The sequence below is a fragment of the Hibiscus syriacus genome, unplaced genomic scaffold, assembly GCF_006381635.1.
Source record: "Hibiscus syriacus cultivar Baekdansim isolate YM2019G1 unplaced genomic scaffold, ASM638163v2 tig00117056_pilon, whole genome shotgun sequence".
Lineage (NCBI taxonomy): Eukaryota > Viridiplantae > Streptophyta > Magnoliopsida > Malvales > Malvaceae > Hibiscus > Hibiscus syriacus.
Window position 1 is genome coordinate 414964 of NW_024063539.1, and position 27993 is coordinate 442956.

Sequence of the window (27993 nt, forward strand, 5' to 3'; positions counted from 1 at the left end):
CGCCCTTTGTAATCATTTGCGTGAGGTTGGGGAAGCTAGCTTGCATTCAACAACGGAGATGCCATTGGAACCCCGTGCTTCATATGCAGCAGTTCTTTTCTATTGCTGAGGTTTCCTATGCTCTTCAACAGGTGGCCTGGAGATGTAGGCAAAGGCACTACGATCACACGAAAGTTGGGGGAAAGGAATTTAAAAGGCCCAACTTTGGCTTTAAGGGGCATAGGATAGATGTTTCCAAAGAAATACAGAACTCTGGGGTGGATTGTGATGGGGATTCGACTGTGTCTGCAGTTTCCGAGAGAAATGAGAAAGGGAGTGAGAAACACGAGGAATTTAATTCTTGTGTTGAGCTAGGGAAGGATGGGGATAAAGGTTCGGCTGTGACAGAGGATAGAAAAGGTTACAAATTGTTTCATGTTTATTGATTTCATATCTTTCACTTTCATTCCGGTGAACATTGGCCTCGATGGTGAATGATACCTTCTATTCTACAGCTGTTAGGTTTGGTTGTGATCGGATGGTTGAAATTTGTAGTTCTAAAGGATTCTGGGTTGGTGACTTTTACTTACATTGCGGTGAACGCTGAATTCGTCAGTGATCATTATCTTCTATTTATAGCTTGTTATATTTGGTTATTCGCTGTGAGGAGAAGATTGAATTTTGTACTTGGAAATGATTAGGGGTGTTGATATTGGTGACTTTTATATTCAAAATATTTGTTTGAAATACTTCTATTTTCATAGGCTTCCGAATATGTACATAAATTTCAATAGAACTGTGTTTGGGGGATTTCATATCAGTGCATAAGCCAGTCACCCTGGTTTTAATGATAACTCCCAGGGATTGTTCATTCGCACTTGATGTAGGTTCTTTGGATACATTTTCAAGGTTTTATAAGCCGTACAACGATGGATGGCAATTTCTTAATGTTTTTAAACAAGTTAACTATACCCATTATTAATAGTAAAAAATGTGTTGTACTTGACGGTCTATCTTTTGGGCCTTACATTTGTATTTCTTTTTTGGGCTTTGAACCCAGATACTGGTTCTAGACGACATGCTGATAGCAGCTTAAAAAGGTCAGAGAGTTCAAAGAAAACTACGCCTAGAAATACCGAACCTGGAAGTGAGGATGTAAACGGTGGATGCACATCAAACTACAAAGGTACATCCTTTTACTTTGGTGATGTGTTGCTTTTAACTTATGTTACATGGACTTGGCTACAACTATCTATTAGGGGTATGTATTTGAATGCCTGACTCTCCTTTCATCCGAAGTTTTGTGGTCATGAAGTCAGCTAATAAGTGTCCCTAAAAACCATATAGATCTCCAAATCAAGGCTGCAATGGAAGCTTAGATGAAACCAGCAATGGAAGGGCTGTGATGAATGAAGAACACCAATGTAATGACAACAGTGTCAAGTAAATCTGCTAACGCAGTTGAGAGAGAGAGAGAGCAGATTTCTTGAACGAAAGGTGGTAGGCTGCGAGCTGCAATGAGTTTAAAAGCAAATGTATAGATCGGCAACATTGGAAACTTTTTTTGAAGTTTCATACCAGCAGAGGGGAGGGAAAATCTCTTTGTAATCCTTCATGTTATTTTTTAGAGGTTTTCTTTTGTCATCTTATGGCTACAACTCTTAGAAACTCCATTTCTTATTTAACTTTTGTTCTTAATATCTGGTTTACAGGGTTTCTTATCTACATATCTGTTCCATTTGATTTTGGATTTTATTTATTATAGATGAATTTCAATCATGATCACTTAATTATACATTAATTTTGTTCCAACCATCGATTTTCGCAAGAGATTAGGCAATAAGGCGATCAAACCTGAGTCTGTGGAGAAGCATATACACATCTTATTGTAATTAGTGGCAGAAAAGAAGGATGTAAAAGCTATTACGTGATGATTTGGACCTAAGATTTTAAAAGAGGGGGCATGCGCTTTAATCGCCAAGTTAAATCACATATTTGTAGTGATTTATAATATTTCATATATAGATACAGGAGTACCTAAACTATTGAAATAAATCTAATAAATGATATATTAAATTTTAATTAATACAATACTCAAAATAAAAATGACATTAAGATTTTTATATTTTAAATTTATAGAATATTTATTATTTTTTTCTTTTCCATATTTTTTTACAATGTCATATATAATCATTAAAAAGGACTTTTTTAACTAAATTAATAATTTTAATTTTTTAAAAAAAATATACAACTCATTTATTAGAGTAAATGAATTAAAATTTAGAAAATATCTTTTAACCAAGTGGTGGCATATATTACCATCTAATTGGAGATTAAATTTATTAAATTAAAATTATGAATAAATTAATAGAATGTGTAAATTTTGAAGTCTAAATATATAATTATATTAATTTTTAACTATTAAATGAGCTCCACCGTTAATTATTAATGATTGGTGGCTTGATTAATAACACGTAATAATTAAATGATCTGATTGATAAAATTGAAAGTTTGGTAGTCAAAATAAAATCCGACCATAATTAAGTGATCATGACTATAATTCACCCTTATGTAAAGGATAATAAAAAGCCATACATTATGAATGTATGGTTAAGGTTTAATAGAAAATATAGTTGAAAAGCATAAAAATATATATTTATGATTATAATACAAAGTACCATCTTTAAAAAAATATATAAAATTATGAAATTTAAATTAAGAAATATTCTAAGATTACTATTGAATAAACATTTAATAGATCTCTGAATTTCATAGAAAGTCATGTCATATTTTTAAGGATTTTATTATTCGATTTATATTATTTTCAAAATTTAAATTCTTGAACGTAAGGAATTTAGAGTGTTGGAAAGATATTTGCAGGGTTATATTTTATAAGTTATTTTTAAAATATTTAGAGGATTATATTCTTATGTTTATAAATATATTGGACTGTAGAACTAAATATGAATATTTTAATAAAAAAATTAACCTGGAATTCACATAAAAACTTATAGAAAAAGGAAGTTGACGTAAAAATAAATGAAAAAGAATCCACTTCATAGTCAAAAAAATTTCATGTTGACAAAAACATGAACACTCATTTGTAAATAAATAAAATACTTGGAGATAAAACTGAGAAATCTAATGAAATCTCCAAGATTACATTATTTATAGACTCTGCAAAAAAATATATATGTTTTGAATTTTTTTTTTAAATTTTCTTCTCCTGATTAATGCAAGCTTTTTCTAAACTGCAGAATAGAGCAATTTAGAGATCTTCCAATCGTGCAAAACATTGCCATCAACATCATAGAACAAAATCATGACGTCTCTCTCATTCATCTCCACTGACATGAAACCTTGTCCGTCGTAAAGGAACTTGACGGTGTCATCAATATCGTCTTCGGTTTTAAGGACACCCCTCCATGCTTTCGACCCTCCTCCGCTCGTTAAGTATTGGATAGGACTGCGTTTCCAAACACATCATTCATATTCAAACAAATCAATTTTGAGTTGCATTGTAGGTAGGGTTGCATTAGATTCAATTTGGTTTGGTTTTTTAATAAAAGATGAATCAATTCGCATTATGCATTTTTCTAAAAATAAAATTAAAACTTTTGGTTCGGTTTTGTAGTTTTTAACTATTCATTATTTTTCAATCTCAACATAAAAAATAGCAAACTTCACACTTAAACTCAGTGCATATTCTATATAATTTTCTAAAATCGAATCTGAAACCAAATGACATAAAAACCGAATTTTTTTGTTTGATTTAATTTAATTTTGTGATTTTTAACTATTCACTGTTTTTTAAACTTAACATAAATAGGAAAACTTTACCCATCAATGCTAGTGATGTGCCCCAAACAGTGGTCGTGCCCATTCATGTAAACGTCAACATTGTTTTCCTGAAAATATTTAGATGGAATTAAAACAAATTGGTAAAGAATTAGTGTTAATCTCATCTCAATAAATTCAACTCGATTCGTATTTGTTTTAAACAAGTTGATTAAATTACCTTAAGTAGTGGAAGTAAGAACTTGACAAGCTCGGTAGTGTCGCCATGGTGGCCAAGACTTTTAATCGCATGGTGACCAACAACAAACTTCCATTTTGCAGTTGAGTCTCTCATTTCCGCTTTCAAATCCTTCAGGAGAGTAGCCAGGTAAGTTTTGCGAGGCTGTACGCCTTCCCAGTCATACGTATGTTCTTCTGGCTCGATGAAGTACTTGTCCACGAACGGAGTCGTGTCCAGGAAGAAGATATCAACAATTTCTGGAAACAGAAGTAATTTTCATAATCAGTTATCTATTTTCGTTGTTTAATCAATTTTTCTTATTCAATTTACCTGTTTTTACAGCAAACGATCTCATGCAAATCCATCGTTTGTCGACACTGGGTAGAATCGGGCCGAGTTGTGCCTCAACATTGCCTCTATAATCATGATTTCCTAAAACTGCACATTTGAAACCCTAATTTAAAGAGAGAGTGAGAGAGAGAAGGAGGTTGAATTTCGATTAAAGACTTACCGTTATACCACTGCTTATGCAAGCTCTTGGCGGTGTAAATATTGGTGAAAGATTCTCTAAATGCTGGATCATACACGCTTGTTAAGCCATTGTCGTAGAAATTATCACCCGTTGAGATAACGAAATCTATATCTAGTTTCTCTCCAATCCTTCCCATCTGTTTAGTTCAATCAATTGAATTGAATTTCTAAACCATTGCGTTGATCTAATTTCTTTAAAGAGAAAGAAAAATATACCTGAAAAGCGACTTCAGATTGATTGTAAAGTCCTCTTCTTCCCCAATCTCCGATAACCAGGAAGCTAAGCGACCCATCCGTTTTGACGGAGTGTTCAATGGTTGTAAGCTTGGCGAAGGTTGGGACAAAGAATGCGCAAAAGGCCACCGTTAAACAACAGGAAAGGTCGAGCATTGGTTTGGTTGGGAAACCGGACGCCATGGCTGCCGCCGTTGGTACCACCATGGCTGTTAAAAAATGGATTTCAAAGAGGCTTTTCAAAAGGAAAGGATTTATGACTTATTGGGATAAATAATTTATTTATTTTATTAAAAAGATACAAGTTAAAACTGCTGTGGAGAAATTGGTTGATCTGATGCCATTTATATAGTTTAGTGTTTGCTGAGATTGTAACTGGCTAGCCGTTTTACAAGGAATTTCCCTCTCCTCTGAGAAAGTCGTGGCTGCTCTGATTTTTATCCCAAATCATCGGATACCACATAAAACAACAGTCATGACTGATGAATATCTCCAACATCTGATATTATTATTCGACCAGTGATCATGAATGATATAAGATTATGCGGATACTCAATAATATCTCAATACATGTACAATATGATCAATGTGATATACTCTTTAAACGAGTAAATTTAGCTGTATGGGCATGGTACTATTATGATGACATGTTCGTGTAAGGTGATATGCAAAGTAAGCCTCTGATGTATTTCTAATTATGCTTCTTTCCACGCTTATTTAATTGGTTTAAACAATGTTAATTAATGTGTATGCTTCGATGATCATACTCATGTCATTTTGTATGTTTATGAATTACATAAAATATAATAAAGTAGATGTATATCATTGGACTTGTAAATTTTAGCGTTCAAATTATTTTTATACATAAACTAATAAATATGTGTTCATGTTAGAGGAGCATCATTGACGAAAGATTTTCAATATCTCTTATTCAGAATACATTTTTGTTCAAAGTAAAATTTATTTATTTATTTTAAATAATTTAGGGTTATTATATGATAGAATTTGTTTATAATCTTTCTTAGCCAGCAAAAATATACATACACTCTGCAAATGCAGCTGGTCGAACCAAGACCTATATGGAGAACAATATTTCCTTAACCACTAAGATTGTTTAATGGGATCTTCAAAGTAAAATGTAAAGAAGATTAAAAAAATAAAATAAACTTACTATTCTTATCCGAAGAATATAGTAGAAATAATGACTCCTAAATTTGTCAAAAATTCAAGCATCTATATAAGAATTTATTTTGAATTATATTTGTCCTATGAACAAGTGAGATTAATCAAGGAGTATTTTAATAAATTTCTATCTGAGTAAGGTTCCTCAAGATAGGATCAATACATTGATTTGAACTGCATAAACATTTTCATGTCTTTTATTTATATATTTTGTGCTTTAAGTTTTATCTTTAGTGTTTTCAAAAGTAATTTATAGCTGTTATCACTCTATCGAACACGTCCACGTGATATATATATTAATATTTCCAATAAAACTCAAGAAAATCTTCACTCAATACCAAACAGGATTTGCATTTCTAGTAGCAAGTATGTACAACATAAAGTTTATAAGTTGTATGTGATAACATATATATTCTTCCCATCACGTACAAGTTATGAAAACTCAATCTCCGACCTCAAATTCATGCAGTGTTTAAAGCTTGAATCCCTACGCATTACATGTTTTAAGATTGTATCACGGCCTGTACGAGAGACCTAATTATTGGGACCTAAAAGGGCTAGCAAAAAAGCTCTGTAGTGTCCTGATGTGTCGGAATGGACGGCATCATTCAAGGTCTTGCCATACTTTTTACGGTACTCCACCTTTATGTATTGCATGTCAATCTCAGCTCTGGTAACCACAATCCTTACTAGTGCAGTGTCATCTGTTCCAAGACCTTTCATTGCCTTCCTCAACGCCTGTTGTTAGAACAAATGTTTTATAAATAATTTATTCATTTTTATACCAGTTGATACACCGAGATGATAATGATGGTGGTAGATCATTCATCTTTTGTGATTTGAATGAAGAGTTACAGTCGGTGATCAAACAATCACGGCCAATATTTTGTTATTCTGTCTCCTTGAGGAAGTAAAAGAGAGATTTGGAACTCATTTTCTTCTCTCAGCTCTCTTTTACGTCTTCATGGAGACAAAAGATCAAAACACTAACTAATAGTTGTTTGTCTAAATCAAAAGAGTTACGACAGAGAGATCTCGAACAAATGTTTTATAAATGAATTATTCTTTTTTATTCTTTTTGATGGAACAAAAATGATTATGGTAATTGTAGATGGTTCATTTGTTGGAGAGTCGTAATCGAGGGGTCAAATGATCTTAGTCTCTATGAGGAGTGGAATAGAGATTTAAAATCCTTTTTTCAATTTATCCCTCTTCTAACTCCTCGTGGAGATAAAATACCTAATTATCCAAATCAAAAGAAATAAATTGTCAACCATCTTGTTCCATCAACGATATTATAAAAATAAAATTTGATTGGAATCTAATAGAATAACTGCAGTTTTTGGCCTCACCTTTGCATAGAACCTTGGTTGGCTTTCAGCACATCTTAATATTGTTTTAAGGGCATATTCAAAGTTCCTGTGAGTTTCATCTCTTATCGTCTTCTCCAATGTTTTCTTGAACATGCTCTTGTAGGCGTCACTAACAGCACAAAGGTGTGCCCTACTTCTTTCACTGAAAACCTGTATGAAAGTCTTCTCCGACAGACTAAATTTCTTAGCCGCTTTGTGTAATGCTTTCGCGTCTTCCTCTACTAACTGTTCATCGTACTCGGGGCCTTCGTAGCGTGACGTTGTTAAAAACGCAAGCAGTAACTGTAAAATCACAGTTAAATGAAGCATGACAATGATCTCAGATAACAAAGATAGCTAGTTAAAAAAAGACCTTTTTATGGTCACCGGATAATTCATCTTCAACGTGGTCTTCGAGATTAGTTCCGACGTTTGTGAAATAAGCTCGCTTAAGTTGTCCGATTTGCGACGGAGTTCGAGAACATATGATTTCGGTCACTGCCTTTTGATCTTTCACGGCTCCTCTCAAAGATTTCTTCAAAATAAAAGAATCGCGTTCTCCTGGTTCGTGCATCCACAGCAATACTGCTTTCTAAGATCATATATATATTTTTTGTGTGCAGATATCAGTCCCTGTTTTCGATTTTTGTAGATTGAAACATGAATATTGTTAATTAATTACCTTGAGATGGCCGTTGAGCTCGGATCTTAAACGTTTCCGAAGTTCATGACCGTATGCGGATTCGTATTCTTGTTCGATGAGGGAGCGTTGCGTGGCATCCCTGTGAGCTAGAATATCGACGATCGCTCCCGCATCACATCCTATTCCTGAAGACGAAGGACATAATTAGGGCAAAATCAAGTGCAAAAGAGAAGAATGGGGAGAAATGAAGAAGAAAAGAATACCTTTGAAGGCGCGGAAGATTTGCATGGCATCTTCACGGTGGGAAGGTGCCACCGGAGGTACTGTTACAGTCGACATTTCTCGTCGTTTCGGAAATCAACAAGAAACAGGAAGAAAGGTAAAGGTGAAGGTGGATATGGATATGCAATAAGAAGAAGGTGAACAGAGGTTGCTTATCCCATGCATTTAGGATTATCCACCAATTTACAACCGCCCCCGTATATATATATATATATATATATATGCTCTTCAGCCTTTTCTATTATTAAACACTCCATATTAATAAAAGCAGCCAGAGATCGCTTATTACAACAAAAATACACTTTAAATTTGAGACTGATTACCCGTTTCTTCTTATTATTAAAAATTAAAAAATAGTCATCCTAATATATATATATATATATATATATATATATTCCAAACTCATCTTTTTTTCATTAAAAGAATTGATGGTCGATTAAAGTGGACGTTAACATGTCGATTAGAATATGATAAAATCTGATCCAAGAATCGTTTGAGTTGTGTTTTGTGTATCAAACTCTTCATTTACATTATGTTGTCGAGTCAGTTACTGAAAGCAACAACGATGCCAGTATATATCATTGTCACAACGGTCCTTCAGGTGGTCCCGAATTTGCATTTCTACTTGAATTAATGTGATGGAGTCGCCACCGATCATTTTGAATTAGGTTGGTCGAACATCTAAAACTTACCATTTACCGAATATGCATCTTACCAGAAATTAGTCGTATTCGGGAGTCGATTACAGTCAAGGAATGATAAACACACTCATATTGCCCTTTCGGTACCAACACGATTACACGATTGTCTTATTTGCGAAATTTTAAATTTAGATTAAAATTTAAATATTCGATCCAAATTACTTACCTTTAATCAATTTTGATATTAAAAATGTCCCTAAAAAATAAAATAATGTTAAAGAAAAATAAATAAATACTGCAAAACAAAAAAATGGGTTAGGGTACCAATTTATAAGAATATAATAAATAAAAACAAGATCAAAAAGGGATTAAGTTGAATTAAACTGAAATTCAAGGGTTAAATTACAAGTAGTGACCAAAATGAATTATGCATCAGAATTTCAGGGACTGCAGAAATAATTTAAATATTTGCTAATTACAAAGAGGCTCCTCCTATAAATAGCCACTAAATTCATTTTTTTCTCATTTTCCATCTCTCTTCAAAAACCATAAAAAAGAACTCTCTCAAACTCTCTCAACTCAAACTCCCCCTCCTAAACCGGCTACTCTCCGACGCCTAGCCCATCGCCGACCGCATGGTGGTCGGAAACCTAAAAAACTAGCCCATAAAAAGCTCTCACTATTCTAAACCTGTTTCTAGCCTCGCTTTAACCCAAAAACCACCACAACAGCGTAGATTTACACCAAAGTTCATGGTTTTTTTACTTTTCATTGGTGTTTTTTCACCTTCCCGGTGACCGCTCGATTTACACAACAAAGCTAAGTCATTTTCTTCTCTTCTTCGATTTTTGGGTGATTTTTTTATGGTGTTCAAATGCTTTTAGGCTTGATGTTTGGTCTATTTTTTGTTTGATTTGCAGGGTTTATATAGTTCGTCGAATGTGGCTTCTTCCCTTAAATTGGTGGACTCACGATCCCGAAACTATTAGGATTTGATTGTTTTGGTTCGGATTGATTTGCATGCTATAAAGATGTTTTCTTTTTGTTCGCTGATTCGATTCTTGTTTCTCTGTTTAGGTTGGATTTGATTTTATTACTATCTTTGATTTGGAAAATTTTCCCAAAAGTGATCTGGAAATGCCTTCTGATATCCTGATGCATTTTCGACAGTTGAATCAAAGAGCCAGATCCAACGGCTCTCGTGCGACTGTGCATGATGATGAATTTTAAGGGATTCATAACCCTAATTTGCTTCAATCTGGTCCCTTGATTTTTGTTCTGATCTTGCGGCTAGGAACGTGTGGTGCTAGAGTTAAGCATGAAACCCTAGTTCGCTGGGTCAAGTAACTTATGCTTCTATTTGGGCTCCAATCATTATACCTTTGTTGGATTGGACTCTATTTTGGAATTGATTTGGACTTTGACCTGGATTTGGACCTAAAAATAAAACCAAAAATAATAATATTAATAATATAGTATATAAATAATAATATTATTATATAACAATATAATAATACTATATATACTACATATAAACTAATAAATACTATAAATTATATATATTATACTCGCCTGAGTCAAACCGGTCTGAATCGAGTCAACTCGCCTGATTCAACCCGGGCTGAGTCAACTCGACTTAGTCAACTTATTGACTATGACCGTTGACTTTGACAAAAAAAAGTCAATTTTTTCAAAAAGTTTTATTATATGTTTTTCGATGTCTTGAGTCTGAATTTAAAGTTCGTTTTGCCAAATTCCAACCAGAAAGCCTTTGAATTGACCTTCAAACTCGAGCATGCATATGTACTTAAGTAATTTGGTTAAGAATAATTAAATTAAGGTTAGATACTTATCAAATATTGTTATTTGAAGGTACACGAGACTCTCCCAATTGCTCGACAGCTCGACCCAGCTCCTCTCGATTCGTTCGACCCCGAGAACCAGTAGTTACACGTATGACCCGCAAACCTTATGATTGCATAGATTAAATATGTTACTCCGCTAGTAACCCAGTTTTATTATGAATTAGGTTTGAGCATTGCTGCAGAGCGTGGTGAAGCATATGCTCAGTAGACACCCTGATCGACCCCGTTTTGCGTGGTGTGTTTCCTATATGCTACATGAATGTTTAGCTGTTTTGAAATGAGTTTCACCGAAATTTATGATTTACTGGTTGATGTCTTATGGACTATGGCTAAATGATATATGTTATCTGATTATTTGTTTTCACTAGAAATATGATTATACCAATTACGGATTCCTATAAATTACTAATTACTATGTAAATAGTTTTATTGAGATATTATTTTGGATAGGATACTGGAGTATGTAGGTTCACCTTTAATAAAGCTGTAATACCTTATGGACCTAAGACGACCCTTGGGTAGGCTCTAAGGCCCCGAGAACTTTTTTGGGTAGACTCTTAGGCCCCAAGGTACTCCTTTAAGATGGCTCCTGTACCCAATGGGTATAAGGTAACCCTTATGGATGCAATTCTGGGGGAATTGCATTTTGTTGTATGGAAGGAGGGTAACTATGATTTTTAAATTCGACTTATCGATGACTTTTACGAAATCTTTCTGAAACACTTATTGATTGTTTTATCTATTATGTTTTATTTGCACTATTGTGACACATTGAGCTCCCTAACTCACCATTTTCAAACTATTTTCCCATTTTCAGATACTTTTGGATAGGCATCCCAAACCAGGCACTTGGAGGATCTACACATTCTTACATAACTTTTTGTTGTAATGTTTTTATCTTTCGAATTGCTTTATTTGCGATGACATGTGCCCTTATTAAGAAATACTTATGTTTATGATTTTCACTGTGATACGAATTATGATGTGTTTTATTTTATTCAGTCACTGACGAATTGATATTTACTCTATGAAATTTTTATCATTTTTAACTATGTGTTATTTTTGTTAGATATTGTTTATAATACGGTTTTAAATTATCAAAAAATGCTTTTGGAAATTTTATTATAATCCGCTAGATCTAGTCGTAACTCATAGGATGAGTCTAGGGGGTTACAGAATCGATCTCTGATGACTTTAGCATGATATCCTTTTTCGTGAAGTTAAAATATAGCTAAATGTCTGGATTGGGAAGTAGCTCCTCGTTGTTGAGTTAATCTAAATCGCAGTTGATTTTGAGTTTTCTTTTAGTCCAATATCTTTCGTCGTGAAATTGAAATTCGACTTGAAGACCTTGATTGTAAATTAGCTCTTCGTTGTCGAGTGAAGTTAAATACTATGTAGCATATACTATATATAATATATATTATATTATCCAAAAACATAAAATGAGTGTCTACAATCATTAAATAGGATTTTATTATATCATAATCAACAAGTTAATGTCGAACTCACAAGGTCATCAATCTTTTAACATAAAAATACGAGTTTGGAGACCAACATATAAATAGTTGAATGACTATTTTATAATTTTTAATAATTTAAAGACCCAACAAAAATACGTCCTACAATCATAAAATCATTTTATAGTTTCTAATAATAAAAAAGCTCAACAAATCCTATAATCGGGATTGTACTTTATCCTTAAAAATTTCTATCGATATCGTGATCTGAAATTCTAAAGAACAATGGACGGATCTGTAAAGGTACTGATTAGCCCAAGGGTCCCTAAATGAAGGATAGCGGCTGCGTTGGGTTCAACCTTCTCGGCTGGCTTTGCCATGTCCACTTTAAATTTGGGTCCAACCCAATTCACCATTGTATGTATGGCCATAACCTCACGTTTCCCTTTCAGATTTTCCTGGAAAACAGACAAGAAAAACAAAAGATAAACCAGGCCAGGATTCTGGCTTGTCCAGCTTTGAATTTCGCAGAAAACAAAAACCAAAATCATACCAAAAAATACACCAGAAAATATGAGTGTTGAATCTTCAAGGTGATCTGTGAAAGAAAAGAAAAAAGAAGCTTAAAACAATTGCATCGATTCTGAAGATCGAAACTTTGCGATGATATTGGTAGCATATATTTTTTTTTCATCATGAAAATGAACCGCAACAGTGGGGTCAAACCCACTAACTTTATCGGGACATAAATTGACCTAACGACCACCTTAATTACTGTCCACTTTTCTTGAGAGTTTTTCAAATTTGTTTGGTTTTTATGATCTCTCTGCATATCCATCTTTTAGGGTAAAGCCAAGTGCATCGCGACAAGCAAGTCAAAACAAGGATATAAAATTTATGCATTTATGGTATATATGCCGTAATAAATGAATATTGTGAGCTATTGGAGTTGTCAATGTAGAGAGGTTGGTAAGGTACTTTCAATATTCATACTGCGAATTCATAAATATATGTTAAGACAGATATATATATATTAACAATATAAAAAAAAATTATGTAAGATAAATATAAATAAAATTTTAAGTGGGTAAAATTAAAAAAAATAATTATTATTATGAGAAAAATCATATTCTAGAGTGAGCATATGTCTATCCTTATTCCTTAGTTTGCTCTATTAGTCAATATCAGGATTTGAAACCCTAACATTATTTAAAGAATCAAATATCTTGTCCAACTAAATTAATTCATTATTGGCTCTTATGGCATGTATTTTTTTTATATTAATTATAGTATGTGTGTATAAATGAAAGAATATGAGAAACAAGCCCTAGGCTGTGGGTAAATTGTTTGAACTTATATTGATGGAAAACGAATTTCCAAGGATTTAATATTTTATGAAACCCTTCTGTTTCTGTATTTAGATAAGGCTTCATGCCACTGGTTGAGCTCCTGTTTCTTACTGTAACGAACAACAACCCTTAGTTCCTATGTAATTTATATAAATATAAATTAGTATTAGGATAAATTATATTAATAGCTATTAACATTTTAGTGTGCTTTCACTTTGGTCATTAAAATCCAAAATCTTTTATTTTAATTATCATCGATAAGACGACGATGCATATTATTTTATTATTTCCTTTTGTATTATTGACCGCTGCTGCCAACGAAAAGTATTTAAGAAATCTTTTAAATTTACTATTTTTGATTGTGAATATAATAACAATTATGGCTACTTATTGGTAATGGATAATTGTAAAAATCAGTGGATCTAAATGCAAACAGAGATGGACGCAAACAATTATGTTAGACGCACGAATTTAAGAAGTGATATTAAAATTTTAGGGATAATTTTATTAAATAAAGAGACAGTACCTCAAATTATACATAGAGACTACCCAAAAAAAGAGTAAATTAATCACATAAGTTAGACATTCCTCTAAAATAATCAAAGTGCATGAACTAGCTACTTAAGAAAAAAAAAGAACCATACAAAAAAATTGTTAAAAATTAAACCAAACAAATCATATAAATGATATATATCAGAGTCGTCTCGAATTTTGTTCGAATAGTTGGACTAGAATTGAAAACGATTAAAAACTTATTTTTGGGACCATTTTCAAGTTGATTTGAATTATAATTAATACTATAAACATAATAAAAATAACATAACAATATTATAAATAAGAATTTATAATTTTGATTATGATATAGATTTAGATTTTTAATCTTTTTATTTTAAATGAATGTTTATAATAAATTTATTATTATGGTTTAATTCGAAAGGAGTTTGAAGAGTTATAGGTTAGATTTTTTGAGTTATGAATATTTTCTGGTGAAATCGACACTAAATTCGTGTTCATAATGTCAAAAAGGAGTGAACTATAAATTTTAGAGTCTAACAGTCGACAGAGACAATGGTCGATGTCAACTGATGATAATCGACAATGACAATGTCTAGTGGTGGCGATGACAATAGATTTTGGTTGAATTCAGGGGTCAAATTGATATTTCAGCTAAAGTTTAGGGGTCAAAATGATGTTTTATCTAAAGTTTGAGGTCTAACAAGTATTCTATTTAAAGTTCAAGGGTAAAACTAAAAATTTATCTTTTTTAACTAACGTGTCACATCATCAAATTATTAAGAGTTAACGGTTCAATGACTAAAATGTAACAATCGATAATATAAGTGACTAAAATGTAATAACTTAATAACATAAGTGATCAAAAATTAAATTTTTTGAATTTGATGAATAAAAATACATAAATATAAAAAGGAAGTGACCAATCTAATAGTTTACCCGAGAAACAGAGAAGTCGGGTTTTTTGAAAACGTCCATCAGTCTGTATGGACTAAATTTTTTGAAGGGTGCTTTATTGACTCTGTCGTGTGGGAGTCAAGTCCCTAACAAATTTGTCCGTCTTTATATTTACTTTTGGTTAAAAAGTTCGGATTTATAATTTACTTGTTTTTACCTTTTGTGTAACTTTTTTCCTACGAATTTTATAAATTTACCAAACGCTCATTTTGCCTTTTCAGAACCTGACACTTGTGCTGTACTCACTAAACAACTTGTCCGCCTCCCATGGAGCGTATGAAAACTAATGAATTACATATCCATTATTTTGAGAATTCAGTTTATAATATACGTAATTTTTATGTAAAAAATTATTATTTTAGAAAATATATTATCATAATAGTACTTTTGCTTTTACAGTGTTATTATTTTAGAAATCCATTATTCTGAGAATTCCGTTTAGAATATTATTATTTTAGAAAAAAAATATTATTATGAGAGTACTTTTGTTTTTATTAACTTTATATAATTATTAAATGAAATACTAGAAATCATCATATTAAAAAGATATTTGATTCACAAAATATAAGATTATTTTTTAGAGATATTAAGAGAGTGATTTGGGATACTTCGAGTTTTAATATTGATATTAAAATTTAAAATATATGAGATGTCATGTATTTATATCATTCGTGATCCCTACGTTTATAGCAGATTACTATTCTTTTCATTCGTAGAGGTAATATGCAAGGTCGAATCACATTAAATCTCATCTCTACGTTCTTATATTTTATGTTGATATTGTTTTGGTTATTTTTTCCCTCAAGTGGTATTAGAGTCATGGTTCGAATTATGAAATTTTAAAAGAATTTGTTGTTGTAGATTTAATTAGTGAATTTTGATACATATAAGAGGAATTTTGCTACAACAAAATTTTAGTTGTATGGGGAGTAATTCTCAGTCGATCTAGCTGTGCTTCAACAAATTTTGCAACAACCATTTGTGTTGTTAAAGACTTGAAGACCAATGTATGAATGAAATTTATATTAAATGAGAGATTGTTTGATATTGACTAAAATTCTAGTTGGTAATTAAGTTGGATTTTGATATAATTCTAGTGGTAGAATATTACTTGGTTATTGTATTTATTTAATAAGTAAATATTTATTTTAAGCAATAAATTTATAGAATTAAGTTTCTTGTGACCAGATATTTTGACTATATAAATATGGAATAAGTCTTAACCTTCATAACGATGAGAAAAAAATATTTTGGAGAGCGTAATCTTTTATAGTCTCTACAATTTTTAGAGTTTATGTTACATATATATATATATATTTTGTAAGTATACATGGCGAGTAATTTGAGATACTCTGAGTTTGATATCAATATCAGATTTTAAAATATATGATATATCATATTTTTTAAACATCGTGACCTCTATATTTATTATAAATTAATATTATTCTCATTTGTAAAAGTAAATGAAAGTAAATCGCGTTAAATCTCATGTGTTCACTTATGAATTTCTAACATTATCATCTCAAGGATTGCGGACGGGCTAAAGATGCGAAATGAAAGTTTATATGGAAATTTAAAATCCTACAGTGTGTGAATCTCTTTATTTATACTATTATTGATGACCGTTTTGTAACAAACTCAAAAAGTTGTGAACGCATATATCATAAAAAAATGTATATGATCATTAGATTTTATTATTACTATGTTTGGGTTGAAAGAAATCATTATAAATAAATGTATCTTAATTGCATTAATAATTTTTATTTAAATGCTTAATATTTGTTTATGTTTTATAAAAAATATACTTAAAATTCGATTAATAATGTAATATTTTTATATATGTTATAGATGAGTTTTTTAGATGAAAATCATGGTATCTTAAAATCAAAATTTTAAATTGTCTGTGTTGATTATAAGATAATATTTATTTTAAAAAAATTTTAGCCATTAACAAGTATACCCATCCCGCAAACACATCTACTAAAACCCGAAATCTTTAAGAAAATAACAGTCTATTTTATCACTAAATTCATTTAATCGGTTAATTTTAGAATCAAACTGAATGTTATTTTATAGATTAAATTCAAATCTTATAATACCAAATAAGATCTAGAAAATTTAAAAACATAATATAATTATAATACCAAAAACAAATATAATAAGAATACAAAAATCCCAAATCAACAAAAATGAAAAATCAATAAAGGGCGAAAGAAAATACTCAATCCCATATTGGGAAAAAAAACAGGATATGAGAATAATACATTGTAGAATGAAATCAAATGAAAAAATTTAAAACTCGGACAAAAAAATAAATAGTAGTTCATAAAAAATAAAAATAATTAAAAATAAAAATGGGAAACAAACAAACAAACAATTTGATCAGTGTATTTGTATGAATTTTGGGTAACATAGATTCCAATTCCTTGGATACGAACAAAACCAAACCAGACAAAGGTCCTCAGGTTTCAGTGCAATGAAATTATTGAAGAAATCCATGTATATCTCTTTTGGATTATGCATTGCGTTCAATAATATCTTTTGGATTTACAATTATCATAATAATTGTGATGTTTTTTTCTTTTCATTTTAACATAATAATTGTGATGTTTATTTAAAAAAAAATATTTATGTGTTAAATCCTAAACCCTAGACCATAAAAGCATTATATTAGAATAAATGGCTAAATTATGTTTCGAAAAAAAATTTAGTACTTAAATAACTTTTCGTTAAAAATAAGTGACTAATGTTTTCTTTGTTACCATTTTAGGTGCTTGTACGTTAACCGCCGTTAAAAATATTTGTTAAGTGACACGTGTCATGTTTTGGTAATTTTAAGAATTTTTATTTAAATTAAAAATATATTTTAAAAAACATATTTTTTCAAATCTTTAAAAAAACCCAAAACTTTTAAAACTTTAATTTTAATCCCATTGTCACCGCCGACCGCCACCAATGCCGTTAATCGGCCGAGCACCCAACGACTTGTGACCGGCCAACCACCCACGATGAAAACCCCCGTACTTTTGCAACTAATCGAACACTCAAAAATGGTGTAAATGATCGTTTTAGGGTTTTGAAGGATTTATGTTTAGGAATTTATGATTTAGGGGGATTTGATGTTCGATCGATTGTGAAAGAATGGGGTTTTCGTTGTGGGTGGTTAGTCGAACACACGTCGTTGGGTGTTTGACCGATTGATGACGTTGGTGGTGGTCAGCAGTGGCAAAGGGATTAAAACTAAGGTTTTAAAAGTTTTGAGTTTTTTTTAAGATTTGAAAAATAGGTTTTTTTAAAATATATTTTTGTTTAAATAAAAATTCTTAAAATAACCAGAATGTGACATGTGTCACTTAACGGAGATTTTTAATGGTAGTTAACGTCCGAGCACCTAAAATGGTAACGAAGAAAACGTTAAGCACTTATTTTTAACAAAAAAATTCTTTAGGCACTAAAACGTCTTTCGATGCATAGTTTGGTGACTTATTTTTTATTAACCCAATCATAAATCATAAATTGAGTCTATTTTCATCTATTTCATATAAGGAAGTTTAATCGCTATGAATATTTGATTATGCATACTTCAATTGTGTATAATAAAGGAAAAATAAAAGAAATAAGATAAAATAATATATAATATATAAAGCATGAATTTAGAGAAATTTTTAAATTACCAAAAGTACTATTTATTTTTCATTATATAACTAATGCAATATTTTAAAATTAACTTAAAAAAGTTTCTTTCGATAAATATACTAACAAGTTTATATAAAAATTCGTATGCCACTAAATTTTAATAATCAACCTCTTTAAAAATTTAATTTTAAAAAGTTACTCTTTAGATGAAATTAAGTTAATTAACATGTATAATTAACAAACAAATTATTATTTTAATCGTGTCTCAAAACATTTGTGTATTAAAATTTATTAGTTTTGGTACAATTATTGATGTTAGACCGATTAATCAATTAATTTGAATCGAGTACATTAAATGTATATGAACAACTCTCTCAACCTAATATGTTCAATTCACATTGCCAAAATTTGAATTATGATTTGTGTTTAAAGAACCTAACATCTTATATTGTTAGATCAAATTATAGTTATATTAAAAATTATTTGATAATATATATTCATGTTTAATAAATTAATCTTATATACATGTAACGATAAATGTCATGCCCCCAATTGAGGATTAAATGTCTAAGAGGAAACTAAGATTTTGAATTTCGGAAATTTATTTGAAATTTGGGGGGAAAAGAGAAAGGTTAAAATTGAAATTTATTATAATGTATGGGATCATTATCGTAAAATTAAGGAGATTTGAGGACTTATCCTCCAATTTTCCCGTTTTGAATAAAATATATATTATGTTGTCTTAAAAGTCAACACCTCCTAAGTCGTCGCCGGCAACCGCCCATCCTCCACAGTTCTCCGACCGTTCGTGTACCATCGTCCCTTCATCATTCGCTGGAACCATTAGTTCTGACCGCCTCCTATCCCTCAAAACTTGAAAATCACGATCTAATCTCCTGAAAATCTAATCCGCCACCGCTTGATCAGTCATCTCTCTATTGATAGTTTTTGATTATCTGATATTATCTAGTCTGTGATAGATGAAATATGAAGCACGCTATTGTTTCTGTGCAAAATACATTAATGCATGCCTGAAATATTGTTAAACCTATTATTGTCGCATGCCACCGGTACTATTGATTCCGTGAATACTCTTGCATGCCATATTGTTCTCGTTAATAAAAAACCGATGTTACGGTTTTTGTTTATTTATTAATTTGGGCGGAGAGTCACGATTTGAATAAATTGAAAAAAAGTATATATATATATATATATATATATATATATATATATATATATATATATATATATATATATGATCTATAAGAAGATTGAATATGGTATATATGGTTAGTTTTAGTGGCGGATGCACCTATAACCTAGAATGGATATGTATCTATTCTGAAATTTGAATTTTCTTCAATTAATTATATATTTGTTGATTGTGTCCACCTGAAATTTTATTTGTGTTTACTTCATACAAAATTTTGTGTTATTAATACAAGTATGCCCATCTCAAAAATATTTCTAGATCCACTGATGGTTGGTGTCTAACCTAGGGTCATGGTGGCTATCTATTGAATGATAGGATGACTAGATATGACTGTTAGATAACATACTTTGCTCTCAAAGATCACGTGAATCTAGCAATGATCATGTCAGAAGATTATAATTGACTGGAGGATGCTTGAATGATCTTTAAGCTCAGATAATTCTCGACTTAAAAAATTTAAAAACTCGATTTTTTAAAAATAAACTTGAAGTCATCACTGACCATTTGAGTTAGGTAGAATCAAACACCTATAGAATCGAATTTAAAAAAAAAATTGAAGTTCACATTTCATTAGAGAAACATTTTGAAAGAGTTCAAATGTCAGTGTCATCACTGACCATTTGAGTTAGGTAGAATCAAACACCTATAGAATCGAATTTAAAAAAAAAAATTGAAGTTCACATTTCATTAGAGAAACATTTTGAAAGAGTTCAAATGTCAGTTACACAGAAGGATGGACGCACATTCCCACAACATCTAGGACTAGTATTTAATTGAGAAATATATTCTTTATAATAGATTTTATTAATTCGAATCTAAATTTAAAATATAATTCTTTTATTGATGTTAATTTATTTGAGGTGAATGAAATTTAAGAAATGGGTATATCTAGAAATACTCTATTCACTAGAATTCATGAAAGGATATCTTTTTGCTTTAAAATACTAATGAGAGTCGCATTTCAACAATTTTGAAATCTATCCCATCTAACTTATAATAAAACGATATTATATCATTATTTTTCATAAAATAAACAAAAACATGATGTAAAAGTAAAATATGAAAATTAATGCAACATAATATCAAAAGTAAAATTAAGAATGTTGATGTAGGATAAAGATAAAATATTTAAGTAAAATAATGTACATTAAATATTATTTCAAAAATATAACTAAATATTATTTCATTCGATTGATCTTTTAAACTTTTTCTTTATTAATTTAGGAGACTTTTTCACCAATCATTGTTTCAAGAAAATATATCATTTTTAAAGTTCAAATATAATCGTATACTTTTTATTCCAAGTAATTACAAATTATTTAAAAATATTAATAAACACCCTTTTGTTAGAACAATGGCGAATCTATAACTTACTTAGAGCCGGCACGTGATCATTATGAAATATGGTTTTTTTTTTCGATTAATTATTTATTTTATTAAAAATATTTTTACCTAAGAATTTTATTTATGTCTACCTCATTTGAAAATTTTACATTATTAACGTACATATATCTACTCTCAAAAAATATTTATGGATTCATCACTATATTATAACAGTCTTACAAAGTTACGCTTCAACAATTTAGAAAACTTCTCCACTAACATTCTCACATAAAGGCGGATTTGTTTAAAGTATATATATAAAAATATAAATGAACACGAACCCCATTAATCTCGGTGATATGAAATTATTATTATTCTTTAAGGTATCAGATTTGAATACTAGTAATGTTAGGGGTACGAACGTTCAAGTCAAATGGTTGAGAATTATCTTTGAACAGATAATACATTGTACTTGTCCCATATTAATAATACAAAAAAGAATATAGAAGATAATATACAAAATATATTTTAGAAACTAATATAATACATAATAATATAAAATTAATAATAATTAGTATTATATAATAAAAGTACAATAATAAAATAATGAATAAATATACGTAATAATACGATGATAATAACAATTTTAAATGGATATATATATATATCATACTACATATATTAATATCATAATGTTAAAATAGTGTACTGATATAATTTTCTGGTATTTATTTATTTGATTTTTTTAAATATGATATGATTATATGATATTAAAACTATAAAACTATAAAATTATAATATAAAATAAAATAAAATTTTGTCATACAAACTTTTATATTAATTGCATTTTATATATTAACTATTAAATTATTTAATGGGATAAAATGTTAAAATTTTTAAACGATATCTCTGGTTTGAAATATGTTGTTGACAAAATATATTGGATTAGAAATATCATTTCCATAAAAAAAAATTGCATATTTAATTTTAATTAATAAATTAAATGCAAATAATTATAAAAAATATGAATAAGATTATATGCATATGATATATAAATTTATGAGATTAAACACGAATCAAGTGATATCGGTAGTAAAAAATTGTTGTTATTTTATGAGGTATCAGGTTCGAGCACCAAGAATATAAAAAATATGAACGTTCAATATCAAATAACCGAAAGTTATCTTTAAATATATATTATCTTGTATTTACCTAAGTTTAATAAAAAAAATTATGAGATTAAATTAAATAGAAGATATCACGTGAGGAGAGGGTGCGATCAAGTGGCATAAAAGGTATGGACTGCAGCATCGGCTGAATAGATAATAAATACATGCAAAATTACAGTGAGAATATGAAATAATGGATGTTTTGTTTTCAAGTAGAACAGTAGAAGGGATGTTTTTCTTGTTTCTGTCCCTCGCTGCCCTTTATTTATATCATAACTATTTCATTACTCTCACCTATTATAATCATATTTTGGTAGGATGATGCTATCACGTTCCTCAATTACAGATAAGTAATATTAAAGATGAGCATTCTTAGATTAATTTATAAAATATTAAATTATAAAGTACTAAATATAATTATTAATTAGTTAAAAATATAAATTTAATTTAATTAAAAGTATAATATTTATAAAATATTAGCTTTTAGGGTAAACTATACGATTGACCATCTTATTATTTATCTTTTTTACTTTAACCACTGATTTTTCAATTTTGTCAATCAAATCACCTAATTATTTAAATCTTATCAATCAAGACACTTACCGTTAAATATTAATGAAGAATATGACGTGTTAGTTAATAAAATTTATATAATTATACATTTAGTCCTCATTACTTACACAATCTATTAATTTGTTCCTAACTTTTATTTAATTCAATAATTTAATCCTCATTTCGATGGTGACACTTGTCAATGTGTGATCGGATGGTTTTTTAATATTTTTTATTTAATAAAATTTTCATCCAATCAAATGGTACCATGTGTCACCAATTGAATAAATGAAAAATAAATTAAATCAATAACAACTGCTAGTGGAGTTTGAACTTGGGACTCGAACCGAAAAATTGAGCGCCCATAGCACTAAGATAGACCGGTAAATTTGTCTAGTATACAGAACATAATCAATATAATTTATAATATAGTTATTAGTAATAAATGGCCTTATAAGGACTCAAACATGAAATAATTGAATATTATGAAAATATAAAATATATATAAACAAATATTATAATTGACTAATAAATCAATATAATCTATTTATATTTTAAATCACATTTAATGTAAAATTAAAATAAAAGTTAATTTAATATGTTATAATTGAAATGTATCATTTTATGTATTTTAAATTAATAAATTGTCTTCATTATTCTAATTTTATTGAACTTAAATGTATCATATCTTATATTTTAAAATATTATAACTCGATCGAATTTTAGTCTTATTTAACAACTCTATATTAAAATAGACTAATTCAATAATATTAAGTTTCGGCTAAAATTTTCTTCAAATATATAGTAGATAAATAACAAAGTATAAATTCTTACTCTAACCAGGATATAAACAAGTCAATGCATAAGTTAAAATGCTTAGTACTACGATAAGCCCTCAACTATCAGGAAAATTCTAAGTCAATGAAGTTATTCATTATATTTCAATTATAATATATTAAAATCATTTTTATTTTTATTTTTTATTAAAATGATTTAAAATATAAATAAAATATTTTTACATATTAACTAGTTATAATATTTGTGTATATATATATATCATATTATCGTATTATTCAATTATTCCATGTTGGAGTCCTTATTAGGTAATTTTCCCTTTTTTATTTCTATTAATTATATATATATATATATATATATATATATATATATATATATATATATATATATTATGTTGTGATAGGCTTGTTATTTGAATGGTGTAACCCAATGGATGAATCGTTTTTTTCCTTTCCTCGCGTCTTGGGTTCAAACCCCACCAGTAGTGTTTTTGTATTCAATTTATTTTCTATTCATTCAATTGGTGACAAGTGGCACCATTTGATTGATGAAAATTTTATTAAATTAAATAAAAATATTAAGAAAAATATTCAATCACATAGTGACACATGTCACCATATAATTGAGGATTAAAATTATTAAATTAATTAAAAGTTAGGACCGAAATAATAAAATGTTTAAGTAATGAGGACTAAATGTGTAATTATATAAATTTTATTAATTGTCACGTCATCTACTCCATTAATATTTAACGAGTGGCTTGATTGACAAGATTTAAATAGTTAGGTGACCTGATTGATAAAATTGAAAATTCAGTGGTTAAAATAAAAGGGATAAATAATTAGGTGGTCAATGATATAGTTTACCCTAAAAACTAATGTTTTATAAAATATCATATTTTAATTAAATTACATTTAGATTTTTAAGTAATTTATAATTATATGTTTTTTAATTTATAATTTAATGTTTTATAAATTAATTTAATAGTACTTATTGTTAACGGTGCTCATCCACGCTCGACGAACATTGTAAATTTTTTCTATTTTGGTATTACTTACTATTTCATCTCATATTATCATATTTTTATTATTATTACATATTATCATATTCTACACATAGAAAACTTGACTCTATGATCTGAAGTTAAGGATGAATCAAAGGCTAGAGTTACTATCGCATTACTAAAAATTTTAATTTTTTTAGTTTAAGTATTGTCTTTATATTTTTTATTGATAATATAATTTTATATCCTTAATTTTTATAATTTCTTATATCTAATTTTTTATAATAAATTCTTGAATTTACACCTCTAACAAAAAAATTCTACATCAATACTTTCTAAAACATATATAGACAATTAAATTAAAAAAATGGTATCGTTTGAGTTCAAAACACGCTACATTTTGAAATTCGTTGAAATAAATATAATATTTTATAAGTATTTTTTATTTTTTAATAATATAATTTTATATCTTAAAATTTTATAATTTTGCAATCTAAATTTCTAATATAAATTCTTATAAATTTACTTTCTAAAATATACATAGATAATTAAATAGAAAAATGGTACCATTTGAGTTCAAAACAATCTATATTCTGAAATTCGTTGAAATAAAGATAATATTTTATAAATGTCTACTTAAATAAAATGAAAAAAGAATCACCCAAAAAAATCCAACTTCTTGAAGGGTCCGAAATTCTTCCACAATAATCATATCCCAACTTTTATAACACATGCTTCAGCCTTACCTGCTATAGTAGTGGGGTCATTCCAAAAAGAAAATGAAAAAGTTTAAAATTAAAAACGAATTAATTGATTTTGATGGTAAAAGAGTTGTTGTTATTTTTTGAAATTTTGGGTTCAAGTAGTATGAATACCAGGAATATGAACATTTAATTTTAAATGATCGAAGATTATCTTTGAACATATATTATCTTATACTTATTTAGATTAATAAAAAATTAAATTATCTAATATAAGATTTTGGGTCAAATTTTATTATTAGCTCTTATATTACATATAAAACTAAAGGTTTAATTTATATATTTCAATTAATATTTCCCATATTTGATTAACTTTAAAATTTTAATCTTAACCCAAATAATATATATAATAAATTAAATTAAATTAAATTAAAGAGAATAAAATAAATTTATATATAATAAATAGACTAATAATAAATTTTGACTTAACATTTAACGATTACGATTACGGTAAGAAGCAAAATTTCAAAATATATAATTATAAATTATTTAATTAGAGTATAGGGACTAAAATCATAATTTATACATAATATAGGACTAATAGAAGAATTTAAACATTTTTTTAAGAGTCTTTAAAGTTGAAAACAAAGTTGTTTGCAGAAAGCAAAAAAGCTTCTCATCTTACTTCTTTTTTTTTCTTCATCTTCTTCTAAAAAAAAAACTTTTTCCCCTTCTTCATGTCCTTCGTGTTTATCAGAAAAAGCTGAAAAATCCCCACCGCCACTTTTTTTCAGCTAAACCCTTAGATTAATTTGCTTAAATCAATCTCCAACGTGTAATTGTCTTCCAATCAAACACTATGTTGGATTACACCATCGCCGCTTCTCCACTTCCATGTTCTTCATCTGATCATCTCGCTCCTTTCCAAAACGGCGTCACTCAGAAAAGAAAAAGGAAGCCGGCAGGCACCCCAGGTAAAAAAAAACAACTTTACCTATATTGAATTGGTTTGTGAGTTCTGACATGTTTGATATTATGTTTGTTGAGATAGATCCGGATGCAGAAGTAGTTTCTTTGTCACCAGAAACGTTGTTGGAATCAGACAGGTATGTGTGTGAGATCTGCAACCAAGGGTTCCAAAGAGACCAGAACCTTCAAATGCATAGGAGAAGGCACAATGTTCCATGGAAGCTGCTGAAGAGGGAGAGTAGTCAAGAGGTGAAAAAGAGGGTATTCGTTTGCCCCGAGCCCAGCTGCTTGCACCATGATCCTTGCCATGCTTTGGGGGATCTGGTCGGGATAAAGAAGCATTTCAGGAGGAAACACAGCAATCAGAAACAGTGGGTTTGCGATAAGTGTGGTAAAGGCTACGCTGTTCAGTCTGATTTCAAGGCTCATCTCAAAACTTGTGGCACCCGAGGCCACTCTTGTGACTGTGGTCGTGTTTTTTCCAGGTCACTTACCTTCTCTTTCATAAACTATTTACATGTTTCTTCATGTAATTATGGTTAGCTTTTGTTTTGTTTCTTATTAAAACCCTAATTTTTTTTTACCATAGAGTATTATCTTTCTTCTTGTTGGATTTCTCATTATCTTCAAAATCCAATAGTGATTTGCTCAGCTTTCCATTTTTATTTAGCTTAATTTAATCGTTAGTATTTTAATGTAGTGAACTTAGTCACATAATCCATATATATTAGACACTTAAATCAATAATTTTATATTCCTTCGTTGCTTTTTAACACTACATGAACAAGCTTTGATTGTTTCCTTGACTTGATTAGTATCCTCCCAAAAAAAATATACTAAACATTTAACAATCTAATAATATCCGTTTTGAATCTTTCTTTTACATACCCTTTGTCGTCTAGAGTGGAGAGTTTCATTGAGCACCAAGATGCTTGTACTGTTCAGCGAGTTCGTCCGGGATCGCAGGTGGTGGTGCAGCCGGCCTACGCTTCTCGAGTAATGTCAAGTACTAGTCCGTCGAGCGATATCAACTTCAGCATAGCCCGCAAGACGGCGACGCCGTTGCTTGGATTGCCAATGCCAAGATCAACTGAGCCTGTTTTCTTGTACAGTCATGCGTCTACAGAGATTTCCGACCACCGGCTCCACGGCGGCCTTGAACTTCAGCTTCTTCCATCACCAAACACTCACAGCTTGAAGCTATCAATAGGCTCAAGCGACGGTTTCGAGAAAACTGAAGCAAACAAGCTCAGTAATGCCACCGAAAAATCATTCGAAGCTTTGAAAGAGGTGGCCATGGCGGAGAAGGTTTACGCGGAAAAGGCCAGACAAGAAGCGAAGAGACAAGTGGAGATGGCGGAACTGGAGTTCTCGACTGCGAAAAGGATAAGGCAACAAGCGCAAGATGAACTGGAGAAAGCTCAAGTGTTGAAAGACGAGGCGACGAAGAAGATGAATGCCATAATCATGCAGATCACTTGCCAAGCATGCAAGCATCAATTCCAAAAAGCGACGGCTGCGGTTCCGGCCGACGAGACCTCACTTGCAATGAGTTACATGTCTTCTGCCACAACAGAAGGGGAAGGAGAGTGAATCGACCCTTAGTCCTTTGATTATTTCAAAATC

At 29.8% G+C, this 27993-nt stretch overlaps 4 protein-coding genes across 4 annotated transcripts; 2 read left to right on the top strand and 2 right to left on the bottom strand.

Annotated features, from left to right (window-relative positions):
- The first annotated feature begins 42 nt into the window (after window positions 1–42).
- On the top strand, window positions 43–1279 carry LOC120198592. The gene is made up of 2 exons (XM_039199900.1): window positions 43–399; window positions 1040–1279. The coding sequence occupies exons 1-2, from the start codon at window positions 84–86 to the stop codon at window positions 1258–1260; spliced, it is 537 nt and encodes a 178-aa protein (XP_039055831.1). The 5' UTR covers window positions 43–83; the 3' UTR covers window positions 1261–1279.
- LOC120198589 (zinc finger protein SHOOT GRAVITROPISM 5-like) lies at window positions 239–27982 on the top strand. The gene is made up of 5 exons (XM_039199898.1): window positions 239–248; window positions 21521–21528; window positions 26246–26372; window positions 26450–26852; window positions 27270–27982. Exons 3-5 carry the CDS (start codon window positions 26258–26260, stop codon window positions 27958–27960), a joined length of 1209 nt encoding a protein of 402 aa, XP_039055829.1. The 5' UTR covers window positions 239–248; window positions 21521–21528; window positions 26246–26257; the 3' UTR covers window positions 27961–27982.
- On the bottom strand, window positions 3205–4984 carry LOC120198591 (purple acid phosphatase 4-like). The gene is made up of 6 exons (XM_039199899.1): window positions 4745–4984; window positions 4509–4665; window positions 4328–4435; window positions 3998–4254; window positions 3820–3887; window positions 3205–3445 (listed from the first exon to the last, which is right to left on the bottom strand). The coding sequence occupies exons 1-6, from the start codon at window positions 4967–4969 to the stop codon at window positions 3226–3228; spliced, it is 1035 nt and encodes a 344-aa protein (XP_039055830.1). The 5' UTR covers window positions 4970–4984; the 3' UTR covers window positions 3205–3225.
- LOC120198091 (annexin D5-like) lies at window positions 6371–8278 on the bottom strand. Its single transcript, XM_039199472.1, has 5 exons — window positions 8203–8278; window positions 7979–8124; window positions 7670–7888; window positions 7297–7599; window positions 6371–6682 (listed from the first exon to the last, which is right to left on the bottom strand). The coding sequence occupies exons 1-5, from the start codon at window positions 8276–8278 to the stop codon at window positions 6479–6481; spliced, it is 948 nt and encodes a 315-aa protein (XP_039055403.1). The 3' UTR covers window positions 6371–6478.
- Window positions 27983–27993: the final 11 nt, after the last annotated feature.